The 17,548-nt window shown below is 45.0% G+C and overlaps 1 protein-coding gene across 1 annotated transcript in view; it reads right to left on the bottom strand.

The window, feature by feature from the left end:
* ERCC6 (ERCC excision repair 6, chromatin remodeling factor) overlaps positions 1-3,443 on the bottom strand; it is a 78,487-nt gene extending 75,044 nt beyond the window's left edge. Inside the window, exons 1-3 of the mRNA XM_016200860.2 lie at positions 3,428-3,443; positions 2,034-2,463; positions 78-198 (exon numbers count right to left, since the gene is read on the bottom strand). Of these exons, the coding sequence (XP_016056346.2) occupies positions 78-198; positions 2,034-2,449 (537 nt within the window). The 5' untranslated portion in view covers positions 2,450-2,463; positions 3,428-3,443. The remainder of the gene's footprint in view (positions 1-77; positions 199-2,033; positions 2,464-3,427) is intronic.
* Positions 3,444-17,548: the final 14,105 nt, after the last annotated feature.

Below are 17,548 nucleotides of genomic sequence, written 5' to 3' on the forward strand. Positions count from 1 at the left end.
TTGTAAGTACTCTTCAGAATACTTTCTAAACATTAAATGAGTCCAAATGATGACTTTTATGTGTTATTTGAAATCACCTTATTATGTTTTTGCCGGTTTACAGAATCTAGTTTCCTTTTGATGTCTCTGTTGGTAGCAGCTTGAGGGCTAAGTTGTTCAATAATTTTATTGATTTGCCTTAGGGATGTCGTACATGACCTGAAAAATAAAATAAAATGTCTATTTTCCACCCTGGTAACATTTTTAATAGTATAATATAAAGAAAGAAATACTAAAAACATGTCCCTTTTACTTCCTATTAACTAAGATAAAAGAAACTAAACCAGAATGCATATTCTTGTTGGCGACAAATAGAACTTGAAGGGTTGTTAGAAGTTTAAGATGACTGCTAGTGTTTTATCTGGCTTATTTAAATCAGCTCACTCCACTTTGTAATTTATTCTACAAGCATTTCAAGTGCCTATTTTATTCAAGAGACTGTGCTAAAGCAATGTGCAATATATTGTCCTTTTATGTGAAAAGATGCATACATGGTTTCTTTAAGACTATTTTTTATAGCAGTCTTAGGTTCACAGCAAAATTGAGAGGAAGGTGCAGAGATTTCCCATATGCTCCCTACCTCAAGCATGCACAGCCTTTCCCATTGTCAACCACCCAACGTGGGTTTTAAAAGCCCATTATAAAAGTCTTCCGAAGTTTGGAAAAGTACTATAAATGCTTAAACATCTTCTTGTATAAGTCAGACATCTGTGGCAATATTTTTCTGTCATATGACCAGAAGACATATTTGCTGTAGTATTACCCTTTGTAGAGTGAAGGGAAAAAATCCATTTTTAATACATTGCTCCTAAAATAGACACCATAGAATTATAGCTCCCAATTTTCAAAACACAAATTCAATCTTGACACTTGCGTAATTTGCTGTTGTATTCTTTCAGGATTTTACATAAAAGATGTTATCAACGCAAGTTACTGGGAGGCTGAACACCACATGTCACTATCCATCTAGTGTTAACCTGCCTTGTGACTCTGCTGCACTCTGCTCTGTCACCTCTTTAAGCAGTGGACACAATTCTAAAGACAAATGTAAAAGGTGTGTTCATTACAAAGAGCTGAGGTGCTCATGCCCAAAGGTCATACAGCAACTATTTGAGAACACCTGCAACTCAAGAGGCCAAAAGTGCATACAAGGAAACTTAATAGAAAGCATGTCCTTTAAGTGCCAACAGCTACCTGTACTACAGCCTTCCCCAGTGGGTAACCAGCAACTCCATGTTCCTCCTTTCTCTCCACCACCCCCAACCACCCTCATCTAAGATTGCACAGTCCCTCCACTCAGTCCTCCCCTTCTCTTTCTTGCTTGTCTGACACTGCCTAGAATACTGACCAAGGGAGAGAAGACCAGCAATGGAGAGTGAACTCAATCCTGCACCCCCTCCTGTAGCCCAGGTCCAGAGTCTCTCCCTTCTCTACCAATGTGTTAGGCTCCACAGAACCCAAATGAAATCACCATGGGACTTCATCTTCCCTTACAGTCAAAAGTAGGACAGAAGAAAGAAAAAGCAGAGAGATGTTTCTCATTATTTCTAGAAATGAAAAATGTGAAAAATTACCAAAAGACTGACACTTGGTTTAGGGACAGGAAACTGGAAAGAAACTACAGGACAGAGAGAAATGTGAGGGGCAGGTGTGTTCCTGGTTTCTCAAGCAGGACACCTAGGAACTGTAAGTACACTTCTTCTGAGAACCATTTTGTGCACATGCTTGTGAGTTCTGGGTCACTTCTCTCCACGACATTATGCATAAACAGGCTGAGCTGGGCTGAGACTTTAAATACCATGTGCAATGCTGCTCTGGAGGGAAAGGGCTGAGGCTCACACACAAGGCTGATGCTGCCCTTACTGACCCTATCCTCCATACAGGAAGTTCTACAGATCTTCTAGTATTTCTGGACTGCTACAGCTATTACCTGAATTTCTCCATCATACGTAAACACAAACTCTGCAATTAGAGAAAAGGTGGTCCACACTCACGTGAGGTCATCCAGGACCGACTGATACTCCTTCTCTGCATCAGTGAGCTGGGCAGCATGGCTGGCCTCCTGGATGGCACTGTCCACCTGCTGAAGCACACCTTGCTCCAGCACATCCTGGTCATAGACATCCAAGCCCAACCCCTGCAGTTCAAGGGCCTGCGCACTCTGCTCCACTGCCTGGATCTGATGTCTGTCGATGTGCAGCAGGGCAGGCCTTCTCCTCCAAACTTCCCACGGACACCCCTCGGTAGAGGTGGATGGCCCATCAGCAAGGGAACAAGAGGGGAGGCTTTCCTCCATCTCTGCATCACCATCATTTTCTTGCTTGACTATCATTTCTTCATTATCACTGACACAACTCTGTAAACAGTCTTGCTGAGTTTGACTTGAATGGGAAATTCTCTCATTTGGCATCCTCTACAGACTATCTGAAAGGAAAAAAATTTTTTCAATAAACTTTTGGTTATATAGAACAGATAGTTACGTAGTTTCTTAAATATTTTATGAAGCAGACTGATTTCTCAAAAGATCAAGTAATCATCCTCCAATTACACAAATTCAAGTTTCCAAGTATGACTTTTCTAAAAATCGATATATTTTCTTGAGTTCTGATAATAAATAAGAAAAACTGACAAGAAGAAAAAAATGCAGTGTCATCGACAAAGGACATTTGGGTAGCCAGCTAAAAAAGCTGGCAACCAAAATCCTAAGTGACACCTACAGTCTTCTCCAAATCAACTGAAGTCATCTGACTGGTACTTTCCACGTCAGCATCTTCCCTGCACTATGGCATAAACAACTTACATTATCGTGGCATGATCAACCGTGATGTATATATTTACATTTAGTGGTGTAAGGAGAGAGATTCTATATGAATCTGACACTAGAAACTTTGAGATTGAACATTTATTTACAGCAATAAACAGAAACTCTGAACAAGAGATAATCAGAGCACCACTGAAACCAGAATCTGAGAAAAATTTAAATATTCTCAAAAAATAACTCCATTCCAATGTATATCATAATTTCAGGTTGGCAAAAACATAAAGCCAGATAATATCCAGTATAGACAAGGAAAATATACCCTCACACAATGCTGGTGAGAATATAAATTAGTAAAGTTCCTTTGGAAGGCAATTTAGCAATATCTATTAAGATTTAAAATGCACATGACTGGGTATTCCAGAGAAATACATATGTACAAGCATCCTTATTGTAGCATGTTTTAATAGTTTAATGTAGGCATTAAGCATATTCAGTGGTACTGATGTAAGTCTTGTAAAGTGAAAAAAAGCAACATAGTATAAACACACTTATGGTGAAAAAATGCGTATTTGCATTTGTGAGTATGCAATGCACCCCAAATGAACTAGAGATACACACTAAACTTACAACAGTGGGGAGGGAAAGCAGAAGGGGCAGGGAGGAATGAAGAGGAATTTTCACATTTCCAAGCAGTCAGGAACTCCTTCAATAAAAATATGTTCAGAATATTGCCTGTATAACTCTAATCAATAGATAAAGCAACACAATGACCAAGAGACAGCCTTGCTTTTAATTTAACTGTGAATTAATTAAGGTGTCTTTTAGCTCTGAAACTTATTTGTATGAAATGACGACAAGTTCCCCAATGAGCTCCACTCATTCCTCATTAGATAAAAAGATCCCAGAGGCCAAGCACTGGGATACATTGATGGCAGGAACTTAGCATCATCCTGCCCTGAGTGGCTCAGTCTCTAGTGAAGAGTGTCAAAAACAACACAGTGGGGCATATCCGTGGGAGAGACATGAACAAGAGGCCACATGGACAGAGGAAGAAACGATGCATTGGGTATGGAGTTCAAAAAACATGTACACACCCTAGCCAGTTTGGCTCAGTGGTTAGGGCGTCAGCCTGCGGACTGAAGGGTCCCAGGTTTGATTCTGGCCAAGGGCACATACCTTGGTTGCAGATTCAATCCCCAGCCTGCCGGGGTGTATGCGAGAGGCAACCAGTCGATGTGTCTCTCTCACATTGGTGTTTCTCTTGCTCTCTCCCTTGCACTCTCTCTGGAAAGCAATGGAAAAAATATCCTCAGGTGAGGATTAAAAAAAAACCGCCTGGCCGGGCGTGGCTCAGCGGTTGAGCGTTGACCTAGGGTCCAGGCGATCCGGGTTCGATTCCCAGTCAGGGCACATGCCCGGGTTGCGGGCTCAATCAATGACTCTCTCATCATTGATGTTTCTATCTCTCTCTCTCTCCCTCTCCTTTCCTCTCTCTGAAATCAATAAAAATATACTTTAAAAAAAAAACAAAACACACAAAAAAAAACCATGTACAAGATTTGAACACCTGGCCCAGGGTCAGATACACAGGAGCTCAATATATGTTGACAAGAAGTCAGGCTCAGAGAGTAGTCTTAAATAACAAGAAGTCTGGTCTGGACAACTGACTCACTAGTGAATTCAGTCACAGAAATGAAATCTCTGAAAGAAAGCAGACGGAAACAAGGAGATGGGCTGGCGGGGAGCTTATAAACAGCATGTAGTCAGAATGCAACCTGGGCTCAAGACAAAGAAACACTGATGCAGCACCAGAGCAAACGGCCAGGGATCTCTAGGCTATGACAGGTACCAGAGATCCTTTAGAGGTTAAAAGTGAACAAGAGTAAGAAAGTTCCTCGTTTTTTTGGCCTTCTGATTATTTTCAGGAGAAAGAATTAGCTTAGTGCTCCATCATTAACTAGTCTCCACTTTCAACAGAGAAGGCAGGATGCTGGTCAGATCCTCAATACTAGCTGGAATTTAACAATTGTTTTCATTTTTCTTATTTGTATGTATGCAAGGTTTTCTTTTTCAGTTAAAAAGGACATTAATTCAACCAAATATATTAAGTAATAATATTGCAGAATAATACATTAAGTAATAACAGTATAGAATAAAGACAAGGTTAAAATAATGATATTCAAAGAAAACTTCTAATAGAAAAAAGAGGGAAGATTAAGTGGAAAATGATACGGCAAGTTCATGTAAGAAAACTAGAAAGAGTCCAGTGGATCTGGAAAGTAGCAGGTCACTGGTTATCTTAGTTAAAAAAAAAGTTTCAGTGGAGCAATGGTGACAAAAACCTGAGTACAGAGTTAAGAAATGAGTAGCCACAAGTGGGTAGCCTACCCCCTAAGTAGCTTGCCTATGGAAGGGAGAGGGCTGGAATGATAAAGTGATGATGAGTGGGAGAGGAAAGCTAGGTCAAGAAAAACTATAAATGTAATAGCTGGGAAGGAGTAGGGAGATAACCTACACAGAACACTGCACAAGAGACAGAAGCAGGAAAAGATAAAGTATAAATGTAAACAGAAGGCCCAATACATCGTTCTCTAATTCTCGCAGAAAGATGACTTCTGATGTACTTAAATTTGTAGGTACAGAGGAGAGAAGCCGAAAATATCCTATCAGGTAGAAGTCTGGGCATTTCATGAGTTAGGGGACAAACTTGGGAGTGGGCTGGAGAAGAATAGGAGTCTGTAATAAATGTTCTATAGAAGAGAAAAGCTGATCAAGAGCACGCATTGGTGACAGGTGTAGAGAGCCTACCTGAATTGGACACCCCTAACCCTAAGATTGTCAGCAGTCCCCAAGGCTGTAAAATTTCTTTCTTCTGCAATTAATCCCAGGGGAAATGTCACTGTTGGGGGTTTTCAGAGCAGAAATAGCAGAAGGACAAATGGGAGTGGGGGTAAAGATGCTAAGGAGAATGGCTAAAGTTACTTACCTTGAGGTCCAAAAGCTAAGTAGATTAAAAACAAAACAAACAAAAAAACAAGCCAGAAGGGACTAGAGGAGGGAGGGCAGAGGGCAAAGAAAGCAGGGAGACGGAGGGAGGGAGAATGGAAGAATGAAAGGAAGACATCAAGAAGCCACTTTGAGAGAGTCTGTGCACCAAAGAACATGTTTTATGGAATAAGAGCTGAAAACCAGAAGATTCTCATTAGAAGGTAAAGAGATTCAGAAGTGAAATCAATCATCCATTCAACAAATATTTACTGAGAGTCAATTATACCAGGCAATGTGCTAGGTTAAGTAGTTTCTGTCCCCATAGCTTAGTTTCTAGGGGAAGACTCATATTTTAAGAATTACACATACATATATAATATACATATTTGTATAGTATATATACATATATGTATATGTAATAGACAGCATACACACACAAATGTCATTATGGTAACTGCTGTAAGAGGAAAGTACAAAATTCTTTATGATAAAATAACACAGGAACCTAACTGACACTGTGGAGGTAGGTATGAGGTCAGGGAGGCCCCTCCGATACAGTGATATTTAAGCCAGTAGCTAAGAATGAACAGGAGTTAATCGGGCCAAAAGTGGACTGAACGTTTTTGCAAAGAAACAGCCTGTGTAATTTCTAAGGCTGGTAAGAAGAGCTGGTGCATTCGGGAAAATGGAAGAAGTGAGCACTGAGAGAGCTTCCTTTACATTCACTGTGCAAATGCAGCGCGAGGCTGAACTCGCCTGGAGAACAGCGCCCTCCCTTCCTCCCCTAGAGCCCGGGGCTTCCGCGGGGCGACGCGGGCTCTGGTTTGGAGGTTCGGCTGCGCGGGCGCGCGCGCGCACACACGCGCGCGCACGCGCACACGCACACGCAGCTGAGGGACCGGGTGAGCGAGGAGGGCGGCGAGGCCGCGATCACACGCGGCGGGTTACAGCGCGCTTGGATTTCACTCCAAGTGCAGCGGTGCGACTTTGCAGAGCTGTAAACACTGTGACGACAGCGTGGCCCAGAAGATGCTCGTGGGCCGCTGCACCGCTAATGGACCGCAGGAAACAGGGCAGCAAGCAGAGGCGGGAGACGCACGGCGAGCAGGCCGGCGCGGCAGGGTGCCGGCGGCGCCGCGGCCGCTACGCGGGAGGTCTCGCTACAGCATTTTCACGATGGCTGCTCAGCCCGCCTTCGGGGCGCCGACTCGACCAGCGCCCGCAGCGCCTGACCCGCACTCAGCCCGACTCCCCCTCAAGTCGCAGTCCACGGTGGGCCTCGCTGAGCCTGCGCGGGCCCCACACGCAGCCCAGAAGCTGACGCTCGGTCGCTGGCCGCGGCCGGCCCGGGACCCGTCAGAGTTCGGGGGTCCGCGGCCCGGCGACCGCGCGCCGCAGCGTCACTTCCGACCGCAGGTGGGCGGGAGCCACCCGCGCCGCCGGGCTCCCTGACAGGGACCCGAGACCCGGGGCCGCGGAGCGGCCGCGGCTGCTGGGAAGGCGGGCAAAAGGCCCCGTCACTACCCGCCCGACGTTCAACGCGGGCGCCACCACTCACCCAGGGCCACCGGGTCGCCGGCAGGGAGACGCGGACGCCGCCGCCACAGCCCGCAGCGAGGACGTCGACTGGGGGCGGCACGCGCATGCGCCCGGGGCCCGCCGTAAGCACCGCCCCCAACGGTGACGAGCGGGCCGGCGTGGGCGGGGCCGGCGGCGGCGGGCGGGAGGCGGCGAGGCCGCGGGGTTGCAGGGCCGTGGTGCCGCCCGCCTGCCTCTGCGGGGCGGCGCGTGGAGGCGGTGTAAGGATTAAAGGACGAGTTGAGAGAGAGGTTTGCGTAGGCCGCGCGACGGACAAGCTCCCAGCCCGAGCCCCGGAGCGGGCGCAGGCTTGGGAGAGGAGCGCGGGCCGTGCCTCCCGTGGTTTACCCGGCACGGCTGTGAGCCCCGAAAACCTGGGAGCGGACTTACCTCTGTGCGGGCTCGCCTCGGCCGCACCCCCCACACACACACACACACCCCCGCGCGGACGGGGCGTGCTCATGGGGCCTACGTGGACGTCTTGATTGCCTTAGTGAGTCGATCATTTAATACCTGCCCTTAGGTCTAAGAGACAGGGAGCATTTTGAGCCAGGTGAGAATTTTAGCTTGGCGCATCCGAAGAAACGAAACGCCAGCCCCCGGGCTCAGAACTAGCAGGCGGGAGGCGGCCGGGGCGGGGGCGGGCGCGGAGCCGGCCGGGAGGCGGCCGGGGCGGGGGCGGGCACGGAGCCGGGGGCGGGTCCCCTGGGAGAGCCGGGCCTGGAAGAGCTCGGCCCGGGCTGGACAGCGCCTCGCTCGCCTGGAGGCCGGAGTCGGACAGAGGCAGGGGGCTGGGAAGCGGGCTCGGCGGTGCCCCGAAATGACCGCGTCTCCCGTGCGCGGCGCTGGGCACATAGCCTCCTGTCGCCCACATGACCGTGTGACCTGGTTCTGAGAGGGAGTAGAGAATCCCGTTGGCCTCGTGAGTAAAGTATGGGGAATAGAAAGGCATTTGGTAAGATAGTTTTCAAGCTTGAATCTGAAAGAATTCCCCCCAAATATATAGAGGTGCCAGCGTTGTAAGAACGAGGCTCCCTGTTTACTGTGTGCTGCCTTGGACAATTCCTGCCGCCCGTCGGAATCTGGCCGCGGGGCGGGCGGCGCCTCGGACTGGGTGGCTGCGGAGCACGCGCGGCCTCTGCAGCTCCGGTGGCACCGTCCCCTAGGGCGAGCTGGGGGCCAGGGGTTGTTCCAGCTGTTACGGGCTAGATAGCATCCCCCCAAATTCCACTGAAATTCTAACCCCCAGTAACCCTGAATGTGACCGTATTTGGAGATAGGGTCTTTAAAGAACTTTAAATTAAAATAGTATCGTTAGGGTGGACCTTAATCCTGTATCACTAGTGTCCTACTAAGAAAAAGATAGAAGGACACAGATGCCCCCAGAGGGAAGACCATGTGAAAGCACAGGGAGAAGACAGCGGTCTGCAAGCCAAGGAGAGGCCTCAGGAGAAAACAACCCTGCCAACACCTTGATCTCAGATTTCCAGCCTTCAGAGCTGCAAAAAAATAACTTTTATTGTTTAAGCCCTTCAGTCTTTGATTGTGGCAGTTCCAGCAAAGTAATCGCCGTCTCTGGGCCTGAAGAGGTGATGGGAAGACACAAGTTCAGAAGAGAACAGCTGAGGAGAGAACCAGAGAAATGCACCAACCAGTGGTCACTCAGCAGGAGGGAGCTGGGGAAGTAAATACCCTGACCTTACTATCCCCCAGTATTTAATCTGCTGGTGCCTCCCACTGGTCAAAACCAGCTGAAGCCAGAAGGCAAAGAAGCCTGTTGATGCCCGTGTAGATTAGCCTCTTAGGGCACCGGGCAGGATAGAGAGATGCGGAGCATCAAACAGAAACTGTACATCATACCCCACACAATTTCAATCATCCTTTTAGTGCCCCTTTCATTTAGATAAGGCATAATGCTACAGAGTCACTATTAATTCAGTAAAGCTTTTTAGATGGATTTGTATTTAATTAAAGGATCTGCATACTTTCTCTAAGACAAGTTTCCCCTGACCTCTCAAGCCTCAGAGCAGTAATAAGGTCACATTAGCAGCAATAACTCAGATTTTGATGATTCCTGTACCCACCTGAATACTCAGGACCCCTCTTTTCACTCGTGTCCTTATTAAAGACCCTGGAGAGATCCCTTGCCATCATGTGAGGACACAGTGAAAAGATGCATCTATGAACCGGGAAGGGGGCTCTCACCAAACACTGAATCTGCCAGCATCTTGATCTTGGACTTCCCAGCCTCCAGACTGAGAAATAAATTTCTGTTGTTTATAAGCCACCCAATCTATGGTATTTTGTTATCAGCCTGAACGGACTAAGACAATATAAGAAATGGTGGAATTTGTAGTAACTTATTTGTAATACTCATTTACAAACTTAGATTTCTGGATGTCAACCAAGACGCCTCCTTTCCTCCCTACATCTACTCAGTCCCCAAGTTCCGTTGTTTCTGCCCCTACCATTTACATACCTATCCCATGTTCTCCAACACCTCTGTTCGGTTGCCTTGGTTGTTGCAACCAGCCTCCTAGCTCCACTCCTTTCCCTACCCATGCATTTTCATGCAGTTGCCAGAGGGAACTGCTCAGGTCATGTCTCTCTCCTCTGCCTCAGACGCAGCCCTGCTGTATCCAGCCATTTTATTATCCTGCCCAATCTGATTTTTCTTCATCATTTCTGTCCTCTCCCTGGATGCCAATGCCCAAGATTTAAGAAACTACTTACTATTCTCCTATTTATGGTTTGCTGCAGTCAGTCCCTACTGTGTGCTTCTCTTCCCAAATGTCTTAGTCATCTGGGGCATAACAAAAACCATACACTAGGTGGCTTCAACAGCAGGTACTTATTTTCTCACCGCTCTGGGGGCTGGGAAGTCCAAGAGTAAGGGACCAGCTTATTCAGTTGTGGTGAGGACTCTCTTCCTGGCTTGCAGATAGTCACCTTCTCGCTGTATTTTCACATGGTGGAGATTAAGACCTACCCCACTAGTAAGGCCTTATTTACTTTAAGTACTTCCTACAGACCCTGTCTCCAACACCATCACATTGGGGATTAGAGCTTCAACATGAATTTGGCAAGGTGGAGGCAGTTGTGGGGGATGAGGACACAATTCAGTCCACAGTCAACTCTGCCTTCGGTGACCTCACACTGGTAGCTTGAAATTGACCAGGTAGAAGTATTTACACTATAGGAATGGACAGAGGCTATGAACATAGGCTTTTGGTAGAAGGGAGACAGTTTATCTTTTCCCAGCATTCCTGTTATTCTTAGGCCTACCTATGTGACTTTGCGCATGGGTCTCTTGGCTTGGAATTCTATCACCCATTCCAAACTCAGCCCAAACTTTTTTTTCCGAAGTTTTCCTTGACCTTCTAAACAGAATTAGGCCCTTTTATCTCCCCCATACCCCTAAACCACTATTTCCAATATCTCCAGATTAGCACTTCTGCTTCGGATTTTAATGTATTTTACTTAACAAGCACTTATAGAACCCTTACTGTGAGCTGGGTTTTGTCCTGGAGAATTTCACTATGATCAGAATTGTCCTTGCCCCTTTACTTTAGTGTGAAGTATAAGAACCCTCCCGCCCCCGGTTACAAAGCAAAAGGGCTAAGTTGACTTTCACTTTTCAGAACTTCAGGGTAACGACAACGTGCCGATTTGGTTCTCCATTCCCCATAAACATGGAAAACTAATTTTAAAAACTGTAGAACTATATTGGAAGTTCATTGAATATTGTGCAAAATTGATAGGCTTAAAATTGAGGTAAAAGCATATTAGAATTATGTTGGCAACCACTAGAAAAAGTAATGCTAAATATATGTTGAATAAATGAACAAATAATTTTAGAAGCAATGAACATATAAAACCATATAATTCCATTGAAATGTGTGTGTGCATGCATGTGTGCATGTATGTATGTGCCTGTGTGTGTGTGAGTTGTGGAGTACAGGGTGTGGGTGAGGAACTGTCTTCTCACTTTTGGGTCACACCTCTACCATGGTGCTCTGTGCCTTTATCTCTCTTAATCTCATTGTTTCATATATTCTGTCCAACTTTGTCTTTGCCCTGACTTTTTCTCAAATCCCTCCCCAAGTAATTTTGGGCATTACTTTAGCCTGTCTTTTAGGGGCATTTTGGTACTCTCCAGCAAGTAGCTTGCTCTCCAAAACTGATTTTAAAAAGAAGAGAACAGATATGTATAAGCAAAACTCTGCTCAAAATTTGGAGAAGGTATGGGTTAATCTCTGTGCCCTGATTTGAGCAGGCTCCACTATTTCAGTGTAGTTTTACAATTAATGACCAGCATTGTAACTAACATCTGCAGTCACACGTTAAGGAGATTTTAAAGGGAATTGTGATGATTCTGAACCTATGAGGAGAAAAGTTATTGTTGATCTATTTTTCATATCAATGGAAACTGAGAATATTAAAGTAAAGAAGTTGACAATAGTAAGAATAACCTGAGGACATGGATATACCTGAGGATGGCTTATTCCAGATAAAATTCATGGAAAGAAAGAATCTGTGATCTTAGTATGTTGTACACTGTGAGGCAATTTTCACTTGTTGGTTCATTATCAGCGCAGCTCCCTTTGCACAGTTGACTTTCAGAAAATACTGTTCCAACAAATGGCCACGAGAAGAAGCAGTGCACCAACTATGTAATGGCTTTTGGGTAATTTAATTTCAATAATGCATTTTATTGAGGAGCTACTATGAGTCAGGTGCTCTGTTGGATGTGGGGGACACAGAGGAGAGCAAGGCAGACAAGGTCCCTGCTCTTGTGGGACTTACATCCTAGCAGAGGGGAAAAACAATAAATGCATTAAACAAATAAAAATATGAAATAGTAAAAGCTATTAAGAAAAATAAAATTGGATAACATGTTAGAGAGTGACTGGGATGCCTCTTTAATAGGTGTGAAGTAGTAGCTGAAATAGGAGACATTTTGGCTACAATCTGAGTGACAGGCAGAAGAGGATTCTCAACAGAAAACAGTAAGGCAAAGAGGGTAAGGCAAGCACAAACTTTGCAAATTTGGGTCACTGTGGTTGAAGCCACTGTAGGCAAGGGCCATTTATCTAGAATCTTAAGCCAGGTATGAAATTTAGATTTGATTCCAAGTGCAAATCAAATCCATTGGATGATTTTAAGTACAGAAATGACTTGGTAAATTTGCATTTAAAATATTATTTGAGCATAAGGATAGTTATACAGATCACGGAAACAGAATTGAGATTCCAGAAATAAACCCATATATCCATGATTAATTGGTATTCAACACGAGTGCCAAGACCATTCAATGGGGAAAGAATAGTCTCTTCAACAAATGGTGCTGAGAAGCTTGATATTTACATATAAAAGTATGATGCTGGAATCTACCTCACACCATATACAAACATGATTCAAAGACATAAATGTTAGAGCAAAAACTATACAACTCTTAGAAGAAAACTTTGGAATAAATCTTCATGACCTTGCATTTGTCAATGGATTCTTACATGTGACACCAAAAGCTCAGCAACGAAAGAAAAAATAGATCAATTGCACTTCATCAAAATACAAACTTTCTGCATCAAAGAACACTATCTAGAAAGTGAATATACCACCCAAAGTATGAGAAAAAATATTTGCAAATAATATATTTGATAAGGAACTAGTATCCAGAATAAAAAACTTTCAATTCAACAAGAACAACAACCAATTAAAAAGTAGGCAAGGGACTTGAAGAAGAAAAGTTTCTCAAAAATTATATTAAAATAGCCAACAAGCACATACGTAAAAAAATGCTCAACATAATTAGTCCTTAGGGAAATGCAAATCAGAACCATAGTGGATACCACTTTGCACCCACTAGGATGACTGTGATTTTTTTTTTTAAAGAAAAATAAGTGTTGGCAAAGATGTGGAAAAATCAGAACCCTCATACATTGCTAGTAGTAATGTAAAATGCTGCAGCTACTTGGAAAATAGTTTGTCAATTCCTCAAAAATTAAACATAGTTACCATATGGCCAAGCAGTTTTACTCCTAGGCATATAATCAAGAGAATTGGAAATACAGATCTACACAAAAAATGTACAAAAAGATTCATGGGTGGAAAATCACATACTGTATTATTCCATTTATATGAAATGTCCAGAATAGGCAAATGCAAAGAGACAGAAAGTAGGTAAGTAATTGCCAAGAGATGGGGGAAAGGGGAATCTGAGAGTGGCCGCTAAAAGTCACATCTCACCCGGCCGGGCGTGGCTCAGCGTTTGAGCATCGATCTAGGATCCAGGAGATCTCGGTTCGATTCTGGGTCAGGGCACATGCCGGGGTTGCAGGCTCCATCCCCGGTGGGGGACATGCAGGAGGCAGCCGATCAATGACTCATCATTGATGTTTCTATCTCTCTCCCTCTTCCTTCCTCTCTCTGAAATCAATAAAGACATATTAAAAAAAAAAAGTCACATCTCCAGTACCAACGTTCGTCGCTCTCAGGAACAACACCTGCTTCAGTCAGTCTGCACTGCAGCTTGTCACTTTCATGTGATTCCACAGGCAGACACAAGCATCTTCCTATTCATTTTGCTCCTGCCCAAGCATTTACATGTTGAAATGAAATACTATTTTGTTGTGAATTACCTCTCCTTTATTTTATTCAGCTAGGGCATTATACTGATTTTTTAAAAATGGATGCATATGTGTAGAGGGCGTTTAGAAATGTTTGTTGCAGAAGTGAGTGCATTGGATTAGATGAGTTTGGGGACTGTTGTTCATGCCAACTCCTGACTATAAAAATTGCTGAGAGTGTTTTGGAAAAGGTGCTCTCTCGCTGCTCCTCCTATTTTCTGTCCTCGCCTTCTTGTCAGCTCTGATTCAAGTTCTGGGGGACTTCCAGAAGCCATGTCTGGGCCCCTGCAGCTGTTCTTGCCTCACTTCCACACAGGTCATTGGCCTGGGCAATTGTCCCGGGTCTAAACCCTCCACCCAGCTGGCTGCCCTGCCCAGTTCTTTCTTTAGCTCTCTGCCCCTACACATCCCACACCCATTCCCGCTCCTGTAACTGTTGAGGAAACCCAAGAGGTTTCCTTACTTTCCTACTCACTATTATGTCCAGGGGTTAGGGTGATGAGGGTAGGGTTCCTTGGCCTGGGCTAGATACTGGGGCAGTGTGTAGGCAGAATTGCAAGGTGATTCCCTGACTCCCCACCCCTGCTGGACATGTCCTGCATAGTTCCCTGGTTTTATGATGGATTTTACCCCATGACCAGGTTATGTTCGGCTCAGTTGACATTAATTAAGATAGGGAGATTTGCTACATGAGCCTGACCTAATTATCCAAACCCTTTAAAAGCTGAGCATTTTCTCTGGCTGGTGGCAGAAGAGGGAGGCAGAGCTTCCCAATGTGTCACTGCTGCATTGAGGTTGGGTGGGGCCATGAGACAAGGAATGCAGGCAGCCTCTAGGAGCTGAGAGATGTCTCAGCTGACTTTCAGCAATGAAATGGGACTACGGTTCTACAAGGAACTGAAGTCTGTCAAGAATAAAAGTGTACTTGGAAGCAGATATTTCCCCTAGAGCATCCAGGTGAGAAGCCAGTCCTGCTGAACCCTGGATTTTAGCCAGTGATACTCTGAACAGAGTCACACTCTTCCAGTCATGCCAAACCAGTCTTCTGATCTACACAGCTGGGAGCTAATAAATGAGTGCTGTTTTAACTTGCTAGAGAATTTGTTGTGCAGCAATAGAAAATTAATACATACACTATTTTCCTGAGGACCACAGGGTGAGGTGTTTAGAGTGATCTGATGAGTAGTACCCGTGAAGAATTGAAACCCAGACCTGACAGAGATGGAAGACTGCAGCACAGGGGCAGATGGAAGGTCTGAGCAGGGGTAGGAGTCAGCCTGGTGTCTTCAGCATTGACAAGGTGACTAGTTCCCTTTAAAATGTTTTTTGCCCAGCCGGGCATGGCTCAGCAGTTGAGCGTCAACCTAGGATCCAAGTGATCAGGGTTCGATTCCCGGTCAGGGCACATGCCCAGGTTGCGGGCTCGATCAATGACTCTCTCGTCGTTGATGTTTCTCTCTCTCTCTCTCTCTCCCTCCCCTTTCCTCTCTCTGAAATCAATAAAGATATATTTAAGATAAATAAATACATAAATTTTTTTTTTCTCTATGCACATAAACATAGCAAAAACTTTTTATAGGAAATTCAAGCGCCACCAAAAAGTAGTAAGAAAAAAACAGAAATCCCAACACTGAGAGACAACCACTGTCAACCTTGGTTACATCCTTCATGTATCTATGCAATGTGGAGGTAAATAATTTGACATAATAATTACAACTAATTTTGAGGACTTGCCATGGGTCAGTACTGTGGTAAATGCTTTACACATAGTAATTTATTTAATTCTCACAACATTCATACATACTGATAAGTGCTTATATTCTTATGAGATAAGTACAGATCTTATTCCCATTTTACAGTGGATTCACTGAAGCCCAGAGAAACTGAACAACTTTCCCGTGGTCATCCTGCTGTAAGTACCAGAGTCTGGATTAGAACACAGGCCCTTGGACTCCAAAATCTGCGCTCTTAACTGCTACCTCTCTACTGCCTCCTGTAAACAGGATTTCACAGTAAATGCAATTTTACAAAGTGTTTTCTCAGTATATGTAATGAGCAGTATCCCAGGTTGGGTTCCTCAGGAAGCAGGTCATAAGCCAGAGATTTGTGTGCAGGAGATTTATAGGGAGTGAGGAAAGCAAGATTGGGTGGAGGGAAGGAGTGGGCCATAGTATAGTTTCAACACAGACCTTCCCTCATCCCACAGGGAGCTTTAGAGCTGGGATAGCTTCCAGAATGAGGCCTCGAGGATCTAACTTTTGCCTTTCCCCCCAGGATGCAATACAACTTCGATTTTCTACCTTGTCTGGAAATGGAAGGGAGCAGTTTCAGAAACTCCTACTTGGCCTTCCCTATTGCACTAGCTCTTACCCCATAGGCCAAGGGACGACTTTGGAAATCCTATCAACTAAAAAATATGTGGCTTCTCATTGTACATTTGGGGACTGGGAAAATCACCCTGCCTGCATCTGTGAGTCCTTACACAAAATTGCCCTCAGCTAGAGAGAGCTAGCTACCGTGTCCAAAATCACCTGCCCTCTAATGACTGGTCGATGGAGGGGTACAAAGAACAGCCTTCATGCCCCAATTCAAAACATCTATGAAGGGCCCACCCAGCTTGGAAAGGATTGGCTTCTGCCTTTCTTGCAAAAGCATTACAGTTGAACTTCTTCCTTCCACCCAGTTCTGCTTCCCTCACTTCCACGTTGTGCTGCTACCAAGAGCTCTTCCAATAAACTTCCTCTGTCTGAAAAAGTTTCCCGGGGATCATGACCTAAAATAGTTGGAGTCAGGAGTGGTTCAAGGAAGCAGACTCTAAAATGGGATTTCAGGGTTGCATTGTTGGTGGCAGCGTTAGACCTCAGTTCTTGAGTTCGGCAAAGAAAGAATTCAGAGCCAGGAACTCTAACACAAGAAGTTTATTTAGAAGAACCGAGCAATCTGCTCAGAGAGCTGCCTTGGCCCTTTGGAAGGAAAATCACAGAGGTAAAAGAAGTGAGTCAGCTGGGCTGCGTGGACTCAAGAACAAATTACAGAGACAAAAGAAGGGCCCTTGGAGCTTAGGAGAAGGAAAGCAAAGGTATGTGCCTGAAAGAAGGGTGGGAGAAAGGCGAAGGGGTGCTCCAGAGAGAGAGTGCACACCTAGTCCTTCATAAGCATTTTTGTTTTGTTTTGTTTCAAAATACATTTTTATAGATTTCAGAGAGAGGAAGGGAGAAGGAGAGAGAAGGTAGAAACATCAATGATGAGAGAGAGTCATTGATGGGCTGCCTCCTGCATGCCCCCCACCAGGGATCGAGCCTGCAATCCGGGCACGTGCCCTGACCGGGAATCGAACCGTGATCTCTTGGATCATAGGCCAATGGTCAACAGCTGAGCCACACTGGCTGGTCTCATCATAAGCATTTTTATCTGTTTTCTAAAGGTAGGAATTTTAGGAGAGGTCTCGGGGAGGATCTCAATAGAATATTCATCAGCTTTCAGAGGTCCTTTCAGGGGTTCATGGTCTTTACTGATTGGTCAGCGCTAGGGGAAGGGTCATTAGTTATTGCAT

This window comes from Miniopterus natalensis, chromosome 14 (assembly GCF_054644295.1).
Source record: "Miniopterus natalensis isolate mMinNat1 chromosome 14, mMinNat1.hap1, whole genome shotgun sequence".
In the NCBI taxonomy this organism is placed as follows: Eukaryota; Metazoa; Chordata; class Mammalia; order Chiroptera; family Miniopteridae; genus Miniopterus; species Miniopterus natalensis.